This window comes from Mus pahari, chromosome 13 (genome assembly GCF_900095145.1).
Source record: "Mus pahari chromosome 13, PAHARI_EIJ_v1.1, whole genome shotgun sequence".
NCBI classification, from domain to species: Eukaryota; Metazoa; Chordata; class Mammalia; order Rodentia; family Muridae; genus Mus; species Mus pahari.
In genome coordinates, this window is record NC_034602.1 from 54848128 (window position 1) to 54867444 (window position 19317).

General features: G+C 43.2%; 2 protein-coding genes across 3 annotated transcripts in view; both read left to right on the forward strand.

Annotated features, from left to right (window-relative positions):
• Positions 1-14713, forward strand: part of Nwd2 (NACHT and WD repeat domain containing 2) — a 158324-nt gene extending 143611 nt beyond the window's left edge. For both annotated transcript variants that reach the window (XM_021210921.2, XM_029545396.1), the window contains 4 exons: positions 1108-1311; positions 3825-3969; positions 6628-7217; positions 10721-14713. In XM_021210921.2, the coding sequence (XP_021066580.1) occupies positions 1108-1311; positions 3825-3969; positions 6628-7217; positions 10721-14653 (4872 nt within the window). In that variant the 3' untranslated portion in view covers positions 14654-14713. The remainder of the gene's footprint in view (positions 1-1107; positions 1312-3824; positions 3970-6627; positions 7218-10720) is intronic.
• Positions 14714-18633: 3920 nt separating this feature from the next.
• The window catches only part of C13H4orf19 (chromosome 13 C4orf19 homolog), a 79032-nt gene continuing 78348 nt past the window's right edge, over positions 18634-19317 (forward strand). Inside the window, exon 1 of the mRNA XM_021211259.1 lies at positions 18634-18865. The gene's annotated coding sequence lies outside the window, so the exon portion shown is untranslated. The remainder of the gene's footprint in view (positions 18866-19317) is intronic.

Below are 19317 nucleotides of genomic sequence, written 5' to 3' on the forward strand. Positions count from 1 at the left end.
CTCTCCTCTCCTCTCCTCTCCTCTCCTCTTCTCTTCTCTTCTCTTCTCTTCCCTTCCCTTCCCTTCCCTTCTCTCTTCTCTCTTCTCTCTTCTCTCCTCTCTCTCTCTCTCTCTTTCTCTCTATCTCTCTCTCTGTGCTTAAATTTAAATCCACATTAGTCTCCTCTTAATAAACTCTAGCTTTGCTTTAACAACAACAACAACAATAATAATAATAATAATAATAATAATAATAATAATAATAATAATAAATGTAGATTCCTGGTCTGATCTTTCTCCCATGTTCCCCTGCGGTGTTTTAAGTCTGAGTAGGGACTCAGGAATCTACATTTTAAAAAGTATTCTGGACAATAGTATGCCCTGTGATGGACCACTCTCTAGTCTTATGGACAAGTCTCAGAGCACAGGGAAATAATGTCTTAGTTTACCTGGCCATTCGCACTATGTGGGTGCCTTACCTTCATAGAGCACTAAGGCTTTTTATTTGTTTGTTTTTTATGTTTTGTGTTTAGGTATTTGGGTTGTTTTGTTTTGTTTTGTTTTTGTTTGGTTGGTTATTTTTTGTTTGTTTGTTTTTATTTTATTTTTTGCTTGTTTTTCTGAGGAGCTTTTTGCCTGTTTAATTGGGGCCAGTTGTCTATGTACAAATCTGAACTGTCTCGTTGGGCTAGGACTAACTAGTGCTGGGCAAAGCCGCATTGCCTTCTGTCCTTGCTGGCTGTGTGAATCTGGGGCTGAGAGTCATACCACCGTTCTGGGCAGAGCAACTCCAACATTGGAGGCTTTGCATGTTTAGAATTTTGTAAGGTTCACCATTTTTTCTTTGCCAGAAACAAATCTCAGAGTAGAACAGCTCTTGTTTCGCTATTTAAACTTTGAAGGATTTGCTGTAAAACTTTTGAATTTGTCATGTCTGACAGAATAGGTAAACAAATCTCTCAGTATATTGAGCAGTTACAGTTGGTCTGACTTTATTTATGAAGTCAACTATACACTGTGATGATAAGAAAGAATTGACCTAACAATGTGTCTTGCTCTTTACGAATATTCACTGAGTGTCGCTAAGTGTGCTGTAGGTGTAAAATGAACTTTCTGGTTGATACACAGGGCCTCTTAGGTGAAAAATATGGGAACATTCGAATCCCTGGGGAAGTTGAAGCTTCAGAGTTTGAAATGATTTTGGATGCTGCTGTCGAGGCAAAATTAGAGACCAAGTTACTGGAAGATTGGTACTGTCGGGATGAGAACTCTGTGCCAGCAGCCTATTACCTCAGACCCAGGCTGGAGGTGCCAAGAAGCAACAAAAACTCAGTAAGTCTGCTTTCTCTGACTTTCTCTCTAAGATGATTTTCCTTCTGTCTGGGGTAGATTGTAAATTACACTAATGACAGTCATCAGTTACAAATGCTCTCAGGGGATCTGAAGACATTATGATTTCGTTAGCTCTGGTTGTCATATGTCAATCAGATTATGTGCCTGTAATGTGCAAATTCACATATCCTATTAATTCTCAAAATCATTCCACTGTTATCTTACCAGTGTATCTTCTACTACCTCCTGTTCTGGTTAGTTCTTATTGTCAACTTGGCTCAACCTAATGACACTTGGAAAGAAGGAATCTCAATGAAAGACGAGCCTCCATCAGATGGGCCTGTGAGCCTGCCTGTATAGCATTGTTTTAATTGCTCGTTGATGCAGGAGGGCATCACTGTGAGCACGTGGTCCCAGGATACGTAGGAAAGCAGGCTGAGCATAAACCAGGGAGTAGGTCAGTAAGCAGCATTCCTCCCTGTGGTCTGCTTCAGTTCCTGCTTGAGCTTCACCTTAATGTCCCACAATAACGGATTATAACCTGGATGTAAACGCCAAAGAAACCCCTTCTTCTCCTGTGCTTTGGTGACAGTGTTTATCACAACAACAGGAAGCAAACTAAAGCACTTCGGATTTCCCTGTTGGTTCCTCAAATTTGCACTAGACAGTCTAGGTCTATCTCAGTATCTCCATTCTTCCCCACAATATCAATTTTCTCTCCTCTCTTCCATAAAAGGACTTCAGGTCTTTATTCCAGTTCATTGATGTTCTCTTCAGTTGTTTTCTACTCCGTTAGTATGCTGATTTCCAAATCCAACAGTTATATTTTTTATTTTATGAAAGTTGTGGGGGGGTGGATGTGGGGTGTTGTTTATACTGTTTGTGCATTCATTTTCATTTTACGGAACCTTTTAAAAATATGCATCACTTTTTTATGAACTCTTTGTTGTACATTTTAGTACATATTTGATAGTTCTCCTTGAACACTTTCAACGGTTTATGTACTTGTATTTTGTATAGAGTCATAGATAAAAATGGTCTATGTCTCTCCTAACCAACTTGGCTCCTAAGTATATCTAATATATGCCTTCTAAAACTTAGTGAAGGGGAGAGACACAGTAGTTCTGGTTAATCATTTGAATGAGCAGATGGATTTTCAGAAGACTGAGATCCATCTGTCTTTCAAAGAGAGCATCCTTGATATAGCTGGTACCCAGACAACTTCAAGAGGAGAACAATGATAGGTTAGCCATGGTCTTCATTCTTACATGTTTGTTCCTCTGATATCTTCTTCATGCTGATGCAATCATGTCAAAGTCATTGTTTTCCTCATATACACACAGCCATTACTTAACATATCTATAACAATAGTGCTCTTTTGGATAGGGCTGTTAAAGTGAACCCAAAGCATCCCAGGGTTGAATATATAAGAGTAAATGTAAGTAGGATAGAAGGTGAAACCGCAGAGCTGTTTCGCACAGTGGTCTGGGGACACTTGCTCCTATGTGACTGTTTGTTTGCTTTGTCTCCACTTATTTCTATGATCCTCCAGGGAAATGTAAGTCATTCTCAAAATGTCCACAGCTATTTACATATAAATCATTCATAATCAATGTGAAATAAATAAATGCATGAGTAAGACTTTGTAAATGTTCCAAGACTATATCTTTCCTTCCTGTTAAACAATTTCACCACTTTCTTTCTTAGACGATTACAAAAAAAAAAAAAGAAGCCAAAAACCTAAAGCTGTATGGCGACACACAAATGCCTGCCCTTTAACTTTCTTCTCTTTTTTTCAGAGGACACTATAAAGATTATATTGCTATAAAAGTCAAAGTACAAGAGGGAAAGCTATAGTAAATAAAAAAAAAACATGTCTGAAGCCCATTTGCTATTATATTACTATAACAGAAATATAAATGCCTGGCTGCTTTCTAAGGAAAAAATTTCCTTTAGCTCACAGTTTGGGGCTTTAAAAATCCAAGGCGGGCACCTCCGTCCCCTTGGGCCCTAATAAGAGCCTTCTTGATCATATGACAGTAGAAACTCATGCAAAAGAAATCTCATGGTGAGACAAAAAGCCAGAGAGCTTGAAAAGCTAGGGTGATCCTTTTCATAAGAACCCAATCCCTCAAGAACTACCTGGGGCTCAATAAAAAGTGACATTAACATCTTCCAAGGATGGAATTTTGGTGACCATTTTCAATTACATCTTATGTTCCAACATTGCCAGAAGAAATGGGAATCAGACTCCTGAGAGATAGATAACCAATAGGAACTACAGCCAAGCCTAGGAAACAAGCATGGTCTGGGTCAGGCCTCATGTAACCAGGGCAAGTTCACCTGTAATGTGGGGATGATGTCTTACTTCAGGATTATTGGAGAAAAGAGGATCAAATGAGACGCTGGAGAGACCAACTTTCATAAAATTGGCATAATCCAATCTTGCTCTTGAATACTGATTTATCCTTCATAATTTTTGAGACTAACTCCCCACTTTCACCTTTTCCTAGACACAGCCTTCTGCCAGTAGTGAACATGAGAGACCATGGCAAGAAATATCGGATGAAATCAAAACGATATTTAAAGCTGCTGTCAAACTGCTGCATGAACAGGGGAAAATGAAGCCCAGCCAGGCTAAGAGGTACCTGTTCTCAGGTAATTACCCACACGCCTTCAGAAAATTAAGAAATGGGTGAAAGCCGGAAGCATGCACAGCATCCCTCTCAGGAGTCTTTAAATTTAAGCCCGTTTGGTACCAAGCAAATTTAAACTGATAAATGCTTCCACATCCCAGAAAGACAAGGGTCAGCTCACAGGAAGTCCTTTCCTTAGCGTGAAGGCTTCTCTAGCAAGTGTAATTTTTAGAAGAAGTTCAAAGTTGGCTGGGTATAATAGCCAAGACTCTGCAGTTGTTTCTCGGCTGAGCAAATCATTCCCTCTTCGACTCCCATTTGCTCTGTGTGGAGACCTATCCTGGTCAACCCTGATGCAAGCTCTGAGGAGACAGTAATGGATAAGGGAGGTCTCTGCTCTCCTGGAAACTGATTTCAGGGAGGCCAAGAAATGATTACCAAGAAATAAATGAGCAAGATTGTCTCAGAAATTAAATAACTTGCAACTTGAATGGAACATAATTATTTTTAAAAAAAATAGTGGCTGAGGAGGGATGCTGGGGTTCTTGTAGAGATATGAGGAGCTTAGTTGCTGATTTTTTTTTAATTTAACATGGAAAGAATCAGAGTTATCAGGATCATGACTCTCTAAGGTGGAGATTACAGGCAGTGGGACCAAATGGTTGGAATCCCTCAGAGGGAATAGACTGGGTGCCAAGCACAAGCACAGCTCTCAGCCAAGAAAATGGGGGTTTATTCTGGAGCCAGACACAAATCACCACAGCTGGGAGCACAGGCTGCGATGACTTCAAATGCCATGTATAACTCGGTAGCCGTTTCCTGAAGCTTTGAGAGCTACAAAAGAAAGCAATAGATCAAGGCATTTTCAAAGCCATTGATAGAAACATCAAGTAGGTGGGTTACGACGGCACAGAAGGGAATTACCTGCTATAGGCATTCAATGTTGCCTGACAACATTCTTCAACTGTAAATCAATGGAATCTCAGGGTCAGTTTGTATGTACATTCCAGAAAACATCTTTCCTGATAGCAGAAAAGATGTTTGGACAAAGCCAGAGTGGGCAGTAATAGGCAATGTGTCGGGCTAAAGGTAATCTAAGATAATTTGGTGCTGGACCTGCAACTTTCCAGTTCTCCAAAATCACAGCATCCTAACCATCCATCAGCCTGCCTCTCAGAAAACCCAGCACGGGCAAGGCTTTATTCTGGGAACTTCGTGAACAACAAGAAAGTCAGGTTTGGGGAGGGTGACAACAGGGACGGAGGTGGCTGTCTGACGAACCTTAGGGGTGACATGGGAAACCGGGGAGGAGGGTATGGAACTGTAGAAAGATGTGCCAGGACTTAACTTTATATTAAAATAGAAAACACACACACACACACATACAAATACAGTCATACACATTCATACACAAATATACAATCACACACACTCACACACACAAATACAAAGTCACACAAATACACACACATGCTCTCACACACACACACAAATACAAAGTCACACAAATACACACACACACTCACACACACACACACACTTACACACACATACACAAACACACACACACACACACACACACACACACACACACAACCAGGCAGTCACACTCCTCATTACTGACTAGTTTGTAACCTTCCACAGACAGGCAGGGAAGCCTCTGTCAGAGGTGTGTTCTCCATTGACTTCCTTCTTCCCATGGGGTTTGTGTCTAGCTGATAAAAAGTCTAACCAGGATGGGAGGAAAGAAACAAATGGAAGGGAGGGAGGGAGGGAGGGACTTACAAGGCATGCTTACTTCTCTGCACCTCTATGTACTATAAGATGTGGTTTAGTTCAGAAGAAATGATATCTTATATAAGTCATTTTCTTTTTTTTCTTTTTTTTTTAAAGATTTATTTATTTATTTATTATATGTAAGTACACTGTAGCTGTCTTCAGACACTCCAGAAGAGGGAGTCAGATCTTGTTACGGATGGTTATGAGCCACCATGTGGTTGCTGGGATTTGAACTCCAGACCTTTGGAAGAGCAGTCGGGTGCTCTTACCCACTGAGCCATCTCACCAGCCCCTATAAGTCATTTTCTATACCTTTCTGAGCCCATGAAATTGAACAGTATCATGGATTGTTAAGATAGACCAGAATTCAGAACACAGTTATATTTTATTTTAGCATGTGCTTTTTCGTTTCTATTTCAGCCCATTTGTTTAGGTTACAATACACCTCAAACTAAAAGATGACACTGCATTAGAAAGGGTGGCCTGGAAAGGAACCAGGAGCCTAGCTATGTCACCTAGCTATGTCACCTAGCTACCTCCATGTTTCCTGGCCCCACAGAGAGAGACTTAAAAGGGCTAAAGCTAGTTAGAGAGGGAAATTAAACTTACCTCTTAGAACTCATCACCATGAACCCGGCATGCTTGCCTTATCAAGCTGGTCTTAGACTTTTCCTTCCCATTGGGAAAGAAATAAAATTATTTACAAAAAAAAAATCTATTCTTCTAGGTTCTACATGCTTAGGAGAAACCTAATGCTAACTTAAGAAATGACTCCACCAGTTGCATCTCTACAAATTATAAGCCAAATAATGTCCCTCAAAATGACTAAGAGCTACATATTGGGAATTTGGGCAATGGTTCCATCATTCAAGGCAATAAACCCTGTCTTATCTTCTTCCAGCTATCGAGGATGAATTTGACTTTGCTCTAGGCAAGCAAACTCCAGCCTTCCTGAAGAAGTGTGTATGCTACATCAGGAAGATTGCTAACATCGAACGCTTCGTGAAAATCCCAGAGATGGGAAAGTACATGGACATAACCGGAACAGAACCAAGAATCGTCCGTGACCCGGAAGCTCAAGAGAAGCTGATAAAACTCAGGGATGAATTCATTCCTACCATTGTCGCATCCTCTAATCTGAGAGTGTACACATCTGTCACTCACTGTGACATGAAACTGGGCTATTCCCAAGAGATAGAAAACCATTACATAGAAGGACTTGGTAAGCAATTTTATGAAGACATGATTGATATAATCCAGGCGACAGTACAGCAGAGCTTTGACACAGAGACCGATACGCTGTACGACGAAATCCTGCAGCACTCCTCGCTGTGTAAAACACATGCCTCCTTCTACGAATACAAATGTGAATCGCTAAACATCTTGCATAAATACATCCTTCCGAGCAAAACCGGGCATATCAACCCTCTCGTTGTGTATGGGGGACCATGCACTGGGAAGACCCTACTGCTAGCTGAAGTAGCAAAAAAGGTAAAAATAAATAAATAAAAATAAAAAAAAATAAATCTACACTTTCCCTTCTGTTTTTAGAAATATTTTCCCCCTTTGGGGAAAACAATAACATGATAAAATTCAATTTTCTGTGCTTGCTATCTGAACTGTAACTAGACTTTCTAGGATGGCTACTTCTGTGTTCCTTTTCTGCCAGTGTAACAGATGTGCTGTGAGAACAGGATGCGTGGGACAGGACTATAAAACCACTTTCTATTGTGACTCCCTATCCCCACCCACCACCTCATTAGGATGAAAGGAGACCCAATCTTGAAAACCCTTATCATCCCTGTCATGCAAAACCTCATCTTCCAGTTTCTCTAGTCACTAAATCAATCTCAATCCAACAATAAGTATGTCCCATCTACGGTGATAACACTTTTGTCTATAATTTTCTCCTTCATCTGAGGCCTACCACAGTCAAACAACCTACTGTAGGTATAAGAGCATGAATATTTTTATTGACATGGCATTTTCCCTCCCTCTTTTCCTAACCCTAACCACATTTATAATCTCTACTGAGTTGTAGTGTGAAAGTTCTAGAAAGTGGAGTCACCCAGGAAGTTATCACATGACCCATCCTGCTGTGAATGAGCACCAAACTTTTAGGAAACACTGTCTCTTCTGAGTCCTTCCCATCGTTTCCAGAAGTTTCTTCTCCTGCACCTCCAAGCCTGGACCCACTAATTGTATCTCACTAATTGTATGCTCCCTAAATGCAGGGCATTGCATCTTTTTCTTGCTCATTGTTTTATCACGTCTTAGACATTCATTAACAAATGTCTATAGTCTTTGGGGGTAAGCACCAAGCCTTACCATTTCCCTCTTCTTGAAGCTTCACATTGGGTTCATGGGAAATACCCAAGTACTCTTTGGCCCTCAGAACCCTAGACTAAACGATCCAGGCCAAGATAACAGTTCTGCCTATGACATCAGTGAACGGAACAGTAAGTAGGTCCTTGTTTTGGTCAGTGACACCATGACCATCTCCCACTTCTTGGGTTCATGGGAAATACCCAGGTATTCTTTGGCCCTTGGAACCCTAGACCAAAAGACCCAGGCTGGGATAACAATTCTACGACCTCATTTTAAAATGTAGTATCTACTACCTTGCCATGTCAGCCTAAACTCTGCTAAACCAGATCCACTTTAATTTCCTTTACACTTGGTGTTAAAATAGAACAGCTTCTACGAGTCTGGTGGTCACTTAGAACTGCTTTGTCGTTCTTCTGTACGCTGTCTAGCAGAGCCTTATCTAATTCTCTGAATAGTCCTGTAGTCCGCTGTGGGCTGCGCAATATCAAATTGGTCACCACGAGGACAAAAACAGGGTTTCTGCATTGCACCTCCTGTGGGGATTTGGTGCCAGAGCAAATGTACAGATGAGAATCGGGCATATCAATCTTAACCTAATTGGCCATGTTTTAGTTCATCATGATCGTCTGCTTTTTATGCTTGTGTGAGAAGATCCAACCACTTCTTTAGTTAAGCACAAGATGAAGTAGAAACCTGACCTTAGGCACCATGTCCTATCAGAATAAATTCGGGGGACGGCAGAGAGAAGGAGAGAGACTTTAATCTCTGGTTTGACGAGCCCATATGTGTATCTTCAAACTTCAGGATTCTTTCTCACGAGCGCACTGATGACACAGCGGAGGGCACATGAGAATTTTGATGGGGATTTCCTTCCTGTTACAAGGAACAGATATTGTTGAACTGATGGAGTAGAAGATCCCTGTGCTGTGTGTCTTCATGTGCATGCATGGGACATGTTCACAGGTTGCACGAGACAGGCTGATGTGCACATACCGAGAAGCATCTATCACTACTCTGCAGGATGCTGGTCATACAGAGTCCATCTTTAGTGATGACTGGGCTGTCTTCTGGAGATCTGGTTCAGTTGTGCCTATCTGGATACACATAGTCCAGGGTTTTCCTTACCAGTTTCTTTGCCCCGCCCCCTTCTCACCATTTGCCTCTACTGGTGAATGACTAGCTATGTGTCTGCAGCAAGTTTCACTGTCTAGTGTTCTTGTCTCCAACGGGCATCTCACACCCATTACCCAACTCACACCCATAGACCTTGAATCTTACTTTTTTTTTCTTACTCTGAACTATCTCAAAGATCCAAGATTCCTAATTGATAGAAAAAATCTACATATAGTAAATAATAGAATTATAATAGAATTCATAGCTTATTTTTTAAAGAGCATTCTTGGTAATAAAACAGCTGAAAGGCTTTAATCTCCCTAAAATACTCCATGGGGACTCTTGCACTCTGATCAAATTCCTTCTCCACTTTGACTCTTCAGCCATAAAAAGAAAAAAAAAATAGTGAATTTTGCTGGTCCATATATGCTTTATTCCCTTAGCTCTACAAAGAAGGGAGGAAAAAAAGAAAGAGGGAAGGGAGGGTAGAACAGAGGGAAGGAAGAAGGGAGGAAAGGAAGGGAACGAGAGAGGGAAGGAGGGAGGGAGGGAGGGAGGGGAAGAGGAGGGAGGGAGGGAATATAGAATGTATGTTAGATATGGCTCTACTTCAGTTTTGCTTCTAATGATCGTTCCACTTGAAGCATTTAGTGATCTAGCCTGAGTGTCAGCTTCCTCTCTTATTAAAAATCACTGTCAATCCATGTGCCCTTGGCCACCTGTCTGTACAGTGGAATACTTGAAAGCACAGTAATTAACTAACCTCTTACAAACAGTATTATGTAGATTTTAATGATTTATTTTTCTTCTTAATTATGTGTATTGTGTATGGGTATGAGAACATGAGTGCAAATATCCTTAGAGGCCAAAGGGGTACCAGTCTCCTGAAGCTGGACTTACAGGTAGTTGTGAGTCAACTGATGTTGGTGCTATAAACCAAGAGTAGTCACTCCTAGCTGAGAGCCATCTCTCTCATCTCAAATTATAGATTTTTTTTTATGATGGAAATAATTATCACAATGATGACCCTGTAGAATCACAAAAATACCACTCAGTTACAGAAGATTCTATTCAATATAATACTGGTAGTGAATATTTTGTTTCATTCTAATTAACTAAAAATTGGCCATCCACATATGGAATTAACAAAAACATTCACTCCATGCAATTTGTAAATCATTACTTAAGTTAGCTATTAAAGAAGCACTAAGTATATACTATATGCTAACAACTACCAAAAGTTAGGGATTTAGATGAAAACAATGAGCAGACTATGCGCTCAGATTTATGGTCATTAAACACTCTGGCTTTTAGAACTCAGACAAATATTTCCTTATGGTTAAGAAGTACTATTGCTACCCGTGAGTCCCACCTACAGATCTGTGCATGAGTTTAGTAGCAGAACTTTGGCCTTCCCAGGTGGCCTGTGAATTTATTAGACCAGGGCTTTTTCTCTGCAAGGATAGTGTTAGTCTGAGCTCCAGAAGGGAACCTCGTTGATTATGGCTGCATAAAGGCACAGCGCTGTTCTAAATTCTGCTTGTATGTTTTAGGCTTATGGCTGGCTACATGAAGACACAGGGCCAGACTCTGACCCAGTTGTCATTGTGAGATTTCTAGGAACAACAGACATGAGTATTGATCTGAGGACACTTCTTCTAAGTGTCTGTGAACAACTGGCGGTCAACTACCGGTGTCTGGTTCAAAGCTTTCCTAAGAAGATCCATGACCTTCGTGACTTGTTTATAAACCTGTTGAACGAGTCTTCGCTGCAGAGACCTCTGGTGATAATATTGGATGCCCTAGAGCAGCTCTCAGAGACCGACGAGGCTAGGAAGCTCTGGTGGCTGCCTGCTCATCTTCCCCGCTTTGTGCGGATCATCCTCTCTACACTGCCTAACAAACACGGGATCCTGCAGAAACTCCGGTGCCTTATCCATGAAGAAGACAACTACATTGAGCTGATTCCCCGGGACAGAAAGATGTGCAGTCAGGTCCTCAAACACCAGCTGCTGAGGGTCAAAAGGAAGGTCACATCTGGCCAGCAGATTTATGTAAATAACGCACTCTCCAAGTGCACGCTGCCTATGTTTGTGAACCTAACTTTCAGAGAGGTGAGACACTGGAGATCTCACAAGGATGTCGACGAGTCCTCCCTCTGCGTGACTGTCCACGAAAGCATAGAGCAGTTATTCTGGTCCTTGGAGAAGAAGTGTGGTCAGAAACTGGTCTCCAGGGCTCTGGGTTACATCACCATGGCCAAAACGGGTTTGAGTGAAATGGAACTGGAAGACGTGTTAGCTCTGGACAACAGTGTTATGAATGAACTCAATGAGAACACCAGACCTAGCAATCCCCTGAGAGTACCTTACCTGTATATTGCAAGGCTCAAGGAGGGTCTCAATGGGTACTTAATAGAAAGACATGTGAAGAATGTCACCCTCTTAGTCTGGGCCAACAGACACCTGCAGCTCATAGCTCAGAAGCTGTACCTGCAGGAAGACAGCAACCTTCGTGAGATGCACTCAATCCTGGCAGACTACTTTCTAGGGGTGTGGTCGGGAGGCAGGAGGAAAGCTTTCTGCCTGGAAGACCCCTGCTTGAATGGCTGCCTCGACTTAGAGAACAGAAGTCTGCTTGAGGAAGAAAAGCACTTCATGGAACAAGCATCCTTTGACAGGCAGGCCCCCGACCAGCCCTGGGTTTTCCAGTGTAACCCACTAGAGCCCGACATCTTTTTTGTCAATCACCGGAAAATGTCTGAACTCTTGTATCACCTGACCAGGTGTGGGAAAACCGATGACCTCCTTTATGGAATCATCATGAACTTCAGCTGGCTTTACACCATGATCAAAATTGGCCAGTTTGAAAAAGTGCTTGCCGACATAGAACTGGCTTACAACTACTCGCAAGAGAAGGAGCTGAAGTTCCTGGCCAGCACACTCCGTAGCATCAGAAACAAGGTCATTGCGTTCCCAGGCTCCCTCTCAGCAGAGCTTCAGCAAAGGCTGCTGCCTGTTGTGAGTTCCCTGCCCAAACTTAGACACCTTCTTTTAGAATGTGACAAAGACGGACCCAAATACTGCTCCATCGTTCCTCTCCATTCATCCATGGATGTGACATACAGCCCCGAGCGCCTCCCCTTAGCATCCAGCCACCTGCACGTCACAGAGATCCTCCCCACCTGTAACCCCAGCACTGTTCTCACAGCTCTGGAAAATGGTTCCATCAGCACCTGGGATGTAGAAACTCGTCAGCTCCTCCGGCAAATCACTACAGCCCAGTCCGTTATCCTGGGCATGAAGCTGAGCAGTGATGAGAAGTACCTTGTGGTTGCTACAACAAACAACACCTTGCTGATTTATGACAACGTCAATTCCTGTCTCCTGTCTGAAGTGGAAATCAAAGGGACCAAGCACGGAAGTGGCTCCACCTACATCAATGGATTTACACTCTCGGTCAACCACGCCCTTGCATGGCTAGAGGCCAGCAAAGATGTCACTGTCATTGACCTGCTCTATGGATGGCCCCTTTACCAGTTCCACTGCTGGTATGAGGTGACATGTGTCCAATGCTCCCTGGATGGGGTGTATGCTTTCTGTGGCCAGTACCTCAACAATACCACCATTTTCCACTTAGGGAGTGGAGAAAAAATATGTACCGTGACGTCAGAATTTTCAGGTGGTTTTGTGAAGTTTCTTCTCATCTTGGACACAGCTCAAGAGATGGTTATGGTAGACAGTGAGGGAAGTCTCTCCGTTTGGAATACGGAGGACATATCCAACCCCCAGCTGACTGAAGACTTTGACTGTCGAAAGGAAGACAGCGAGGTGGTGAGCATTGAGCTTTCGGAGGACCAAAGTGCGATTCTGATCTGTAAAGCTCTCAGCATTGAGCTCTTAGACACCGGCATGTGGAAGGTAGCTGAAAAATTCCGAGCCAGGCACAACGAGCGCTTTATATCTGCCGTGCTATCCAAAAACGGGGACTGTATCATCGCAACCATGGAGAATACCCCAGCGGTATTCTTCTGGAGGCGGGACACAGGACAGTGCCTGGCGAGCTTGCAGGAAAGCTCGGGTACCATCGTTAAGTTGGTAAAATCCAGTCACCACAATATGCTACTGTCTTTATCAACCAGTGGCGTTCTTTCCATTTGGGATATAGACATAATCACAGCTATGTCCAATATCGATAAAACTGGAAAACCCATCCAGAGTCTGGTGTTGCCGGCCAGGGGGGAGATCATCTACTCTCTCGATGGCTCCGAGTGTGTTCATAAATGGAACTTCAGCAGTGGGTTCATTGAAGCGGTATTTAAGCACGAAGGGATCGTCGAACACTGTGTGTTAACGTCCACTGGGGACCTAATGGTGACATCAGACGACAAAAGCAGCCAGTACGTCTGGCACACCAGCAGTGGGGAAAACCTCTTCCGAATTAATGGGCAGAGAATCTCTCAGCTGCTGATCACCCACAACGACCAGTTTGTGGTCTCTCTCTGTGAGGAGAATGCCTCCAGAGTTTGGAGGCTGGCCACAGGCCACAGAGTCTGCAACATCTTGACCACTTTGCAGAACGCCTTCATTACCTCTGCCAACACCTTCGTGGTGGGAATGACGAAAAGCAAAGTGCTGGCAGTCAGTCTCTGGACCGGAAGTATCACCAAGAAATTCTGCTGCGAGGACGGGATCACCATCGTGAATTTCAAGTTGATCCCCGACTGTCCTGACGTCATCGTGTTTATCACGTCAGCCGAGACCGTGAACCTCTGGAGCCTGACTGATGAAGTGATCTGTCGGCGTGTGCAGCTTCCAAGCAACTTCTTGAAAAACCTGGAGGATTTTGAAATTTCTCCCAATGGGAAGCTAGGCATTATATCCCGGGGAGATGAAAATATCAATGTGCTGGATTTACACAGTGGAAAGCTACGGGTGGTTCACGCCTCTGGAGTCATCTGGAGGCAGAGGCTCTCTCGAGATGGCCGCTACCTGGTGTATATTTGTTTCCGGAATGGGGAGGAGGAGGAGGAAAACGATGCGATTTCTAGCTTAATTGTGATGAGATTGGCTGACGGCAAAAACATCGGTGCTTGCTCCCTATACAAAACACCAACTTTCCTTGCACTTTCTCAGAGACACCTGAACATCATCGTCGGCTTTGATGATGGGAGTATAGGGATATACACCGTTGTGGATCGTGTAGATGCTGCGCTGAAGATCAAAATTGCCACATCGAATAGCAGACAGATTTTCAACAATGCAACGCAGGCGTCCAGACCAAAGTCGAACAGCTACTCCTTTAAAGTGTCTGTGGATTGCTTATGGCGAGAGTCCACTGAGGTCTTTGCAAGAGACAGCCCCATCACCGTGAGTGACTCCTCTGAGTCCAATGAGGCAACACCCTCCAAGAAACACAATTCTTGTTATGACCGAGTGTGTGCTGCCCTAGAATCCAGGAGCCACAGCTACACACCAGATAACTGACATGATGTTTATCCTACTCAACCAAAATACATAATCCATGTATGACAGAAAAAAAAAAAAGCAAAGTGCATCTTCTGGACACAAATGATGAGCTGCTCATTTCTTAAAAGCAGAAAAGATGCTGGAATTCTCAGTTTACTAATATCCTCATGAAAGGAACAGAACTATGAGGCTCAACTTGGGTGCCATCTTTTTGTCCAAATGTATTAGCGAAATAGAGAACTTCCAGAAAAGATGGTGAAATGGTCATCTCCCCCCAGAAGAGAGCAAATAAAATCTTTTAAATTTGCTGTGTAATAAGAATCAGCACAATTCACTACATTGATTCAGATGAGAGAAGCTAGAGGTAGTTATAGGTAGACCAGTTGGACTAGAATTAGCTCTACAGAAGCCAGTTGAAATCGTGATGGCAGAGGACCATTTGACTCTGAGTGGGGGTGTGACAGCCAAAAGCAGCCTTAATATCTCTTTACGTTCCTCGATCCTGACAACTGTGTAAACGCAAGAGGTCTAATGGTGCAACATTGTGTAAGAAAGATGTCCAGATGTGTTTTGGTTTTCCAGGACAGCACAGAAAGCATGTGAGATGGTGAACAGACCAGGACAAGAGCTAACTACCATTATCATAGGGCTATTGAACATGGAGAGTCGGTCTTCATCAAAACACACTCACAACAACTGCATGCAAGGGTTTCTGTGCAATGGGATGTGTAATTTTTTAAAACTGTTTCTTTCGTGGATTGCAAAAGAATCCCACTTACTGAGAAACCACAGTCCTCTCACGCCTTTTCTTGACATGCATATTTGTGCTGAGTGTAAAGAATTATGAAAAGGGCATTACGAGTTTGATCAAGGCGTCTGTCCATTTATTTGTTGTAGTAACAAGAGTCCATACTCTTCAGTCAGTTGTTGGGGAGCCTCATGTTTCCCAGACCCCTGCAGTATCTTAATAGAAAAGCAAGCTTGTGAAGCACGCCATCTCTGAAACACTGGTGACATTGATTGCCTTACTCTCATTACGCCTCTCTCCTGTGTAAAATGCAGATACACGACCAAACACTCTGGGACAAACTGAATATGCCTGTCTCCGTGCTAAAATATCCCATAGATCTTAAGGACGTCCAAAGGTTCCTATCATTCCCTGTTTGTAATCACTTTCTCCCTTCCACACCCCGTGTGTACACTTCTCTATCTGTTCCACTTCCAGATTGAGGACTTTCCCAGTCTTACTGTTTCAAAGCTGAAACTTTGAAATGGCATTAAAAAAAAAAAAAAAAAGACCACCAATTTGATGGAAAATATATCTCAGAAGGTGAAGGTGATTTTTCTTCCTTCCAAGTCCTCCACGTGGCATGTCCAGGAAGGCCGCCGAAGGGCGTCAGTGGTAGTGACTGGGTTGATTTTCTCTCAGAGTGGAACTTACTTAAATCGGAACATTGAACAAAGAACCAGCTTGTTTTCATCCTGGCTTTGCTTGTGACTCAGCATGTACCTGTAGTCTGACCTCTATCCTCGCCGAGTTTATTGCTCTTGTGAACTGCAAAATGAAGACGGCAATAGCTTCTGCTGTAGCCTGTTAACCTGGTGGGGATGCCAGGGAGTAAGATGAGCAAAACATTACACAGTGCCATCTTGATTGCTGACACAGTAGGAAAAGGGAAAATATCTAAACCCATAGAGAATCCAATTGTATTCCACCTTTGTTCAATGTATTCCTCCTAGTTTAGCTACCAGCCAGTAGGTGGAAGCCCTTGGAGGGTTAAGATCTATATACATGTGATCTGGAGTCCATACTTCTAGCTCTTCAGCCAACACATTCTTATTCCTGTTCTTATCAGTTGAACGTTCATGCCATACATTTCTAAGAACTAAATGCCTAGGTGGATTACATGTAGTGTGTGAATGTTCTCTGTAAAAATAAAAATTAAAAAAAAAAACCCTCTAGAGTGTAACAAGTGACTTGAATGATTTTTTTTTCCTAACATGTTTGCAACTGATAGCTCATGTTGAATGTTTTTATGTAAACTTTGTATTGTTGGGATGAATTACCCAATCAGAGATTTATATTTTCATAAATGTTACATTTAGTTAAAATTTTGTTACAGAGTTGTTACACTAGAAAATTATTTCAGTGTTCAAACAATATACAGTCTTGTGTATGTATCGTTTGTATGAATAAAAGATGAGCTACTTCAACTTGAGTGCTACTGATTTTTTTCACTACTGAGGTTGGCCAGATGTGGAAGACCTCACTTACCGGTAATTATTCAATTTGACCAGGTGCCGAAGGGGTCCTAGAACTATTCTGGGAACTTTGCCAAGCACAAAGCCATGGCCTCTACACAACAGTCTCAGGAGTTTTGTACTATTATTATTCCAAATTTATAGGTGAAAAGAAAGGACCATGGACCTAATTCCAGTACATCGCTAGCATCTTGGCTAGCTTTCTCCAAGTACATCAAAATAAAGAACTCAGTGCCCAGTAGTCACTTGGTGACAGTAACTTCTAAGATCTTTACTAGTTTGCAGGTGAGAGATTCAGCTAGTTTACTAACGATCAGTGGATGTTACTAGAAATGCCCAAGTTTGTTTGTTTGTTTGTTTGTTTGTTTCTCTCCAAATATACGGAAGTAGCTAATGGATTCAGTCAGCAAGCATTTACCCGGTCACACATTCCACCAAGAACATGGAAGTAAATGAAATGGCTCTTGCATTCTAGAATTCCAGACTCAGCGTCAAAATAGGGAGAAAATAAGTTCCCTGTGTACTTGTGCAAGGGCACAACCCTTGTGGCTGGAGCAGGAAATGGTCAAGGACTGGTGCCACTCGGGAATTCGCAGGTGAGTAAGCATGACCTTGGAGAACCTCTCCAGATACCTTCACACACACACACACACACACACACACACACACACACACACACACCTTTGATATGAGAATTCCCACATACACTTCCCCCCACCCACAAGATATCTTTAAATATGGCAGCATTGGAAAGCTTTGGCGATGTTGCAAACAACAATCAGATGAAATTGTGTATGTAGTTCTCAACAAAACAATTACTTTAAAAGAACTTTAAATACCCAAGAGTTAAAAGAAAACTAAAGGCATTATCAAGTTTCTTACCTTCCTCTCTTTACTACTGAGATGAACCTCAAAGTTTCTCCCCACTGACTCTAAAAACCCAAGACAAATTCCAAAGTCATTTTGATCCAAAAAACCTAATTCATATAGAAATGGACCAGTATCCCATGAAATTTCTGACAAGACTGGAAACTGAACCTGAGTGCCATTTATTGTGACAAGAATTTTTTTTTCTTCAAATCAATAAATGACATTCAACAACGTATGATTTCCCTCGTAAATCTACATTTGAAAGCGCAAAGGTGTTTTAGCATTAAAAAGGAAAGAAAACCACTGAGTGTTCTCCCATAGAGTGTGGCAAATGCCTGTGAAGACAGCGGAGATGTCCGACTCAAAACACTCTAGAGGTCTTTGGGAAGTCCTCTCCTTTGCTTCTCCCCGCATTGCCTTTTAATCCTCTCACTGCGAGCCTTGAGCATGGAAAGGAAAGCGAGGAAGCTAGATGGCGCAATTGCTCAACACATTTTCCTGGTTTCTGGGAAAGCCAGCTTTCCACAGCTTCTGGGCCAGGTGGACCGAAGACCGAAATCTTAAACCGAATTTCAGGATTAAGGCACCGGTTCTCCACCCTTCTTAGGTAAAGTGTGTTGGGTGAAGTGTCCCATATCCTGACACTCCAAGGGAAGAGGTCTGAAACCAGGGTTCTTTCACGTGTCCCACTAATGGCCTTTGGGGCACAGGCAAGTTTGTAGCCCCTGGGAACGACCGTCACAGCGGCGTCTGTGCAGTTTGTCTAGCCATCAGGCAGGCGACAAGCAATATGCGTTCGATCTAGCAACTAAAGCGGGCTGGCTCGCTGACCGCTCACTCAAACATAGATCACCGGACGTCCCCTTGTTCCTGTCGCCTGCGCACCCGGGCCAAGGCGCAGGTAAAGGGTTACCCTTGCCTGGGAGGCTCGCCCGCTCCCCGTCCACGTGACGCGCCGGCCCAATGACCGTAGCCCGGGCTGAGGCTGCAGCGCGACAGGCTCCGGGCGGCGCTGACCCACTCGCGTGTCCCAGCGCGGACGCCCGAGGCCCGCGAAGCCATGGGCGCCGCGACTCTGGAGCCGCCGCCCCGCCGCAGGTAAGTGCGGTCCAGGACCGCGCCGGGTTCCTCCGGGAGGAAGAGGGCTAGTCCTGGGCGGGAGTCCCGGCTTTGCTCCTGGGTTCCCCTTCTCTCGAGGGGACGCGGGGCAAGGCAAATGGATGGTTTGATGACTTCAGGAGAAGTCACGGAATTCAACCTAGGCACGCTAAGAGTGGCGACAAGAAACAGGTTTCCAAACTAAAGGCGCTGGTGCTGGTTGTGTAAAATGGTTTGTTTTTAAACTTCCAATTCCTGAGCTATCCTATGTTCCTGGGAACTTAAACCTGGACAATGTACGAGATTTTCCCATCTCCCTGTGTCCCGGGGTCACCATATTTATGCTTCTAGGGGGCTTTTATTGAATAAAATGTGAAAGGAATTTGATCGCCCCCGCCCTTCTTTGAAATGACCTTGGGTTCTAGGATTGGGTCTATGGCGATGGTGAGGGT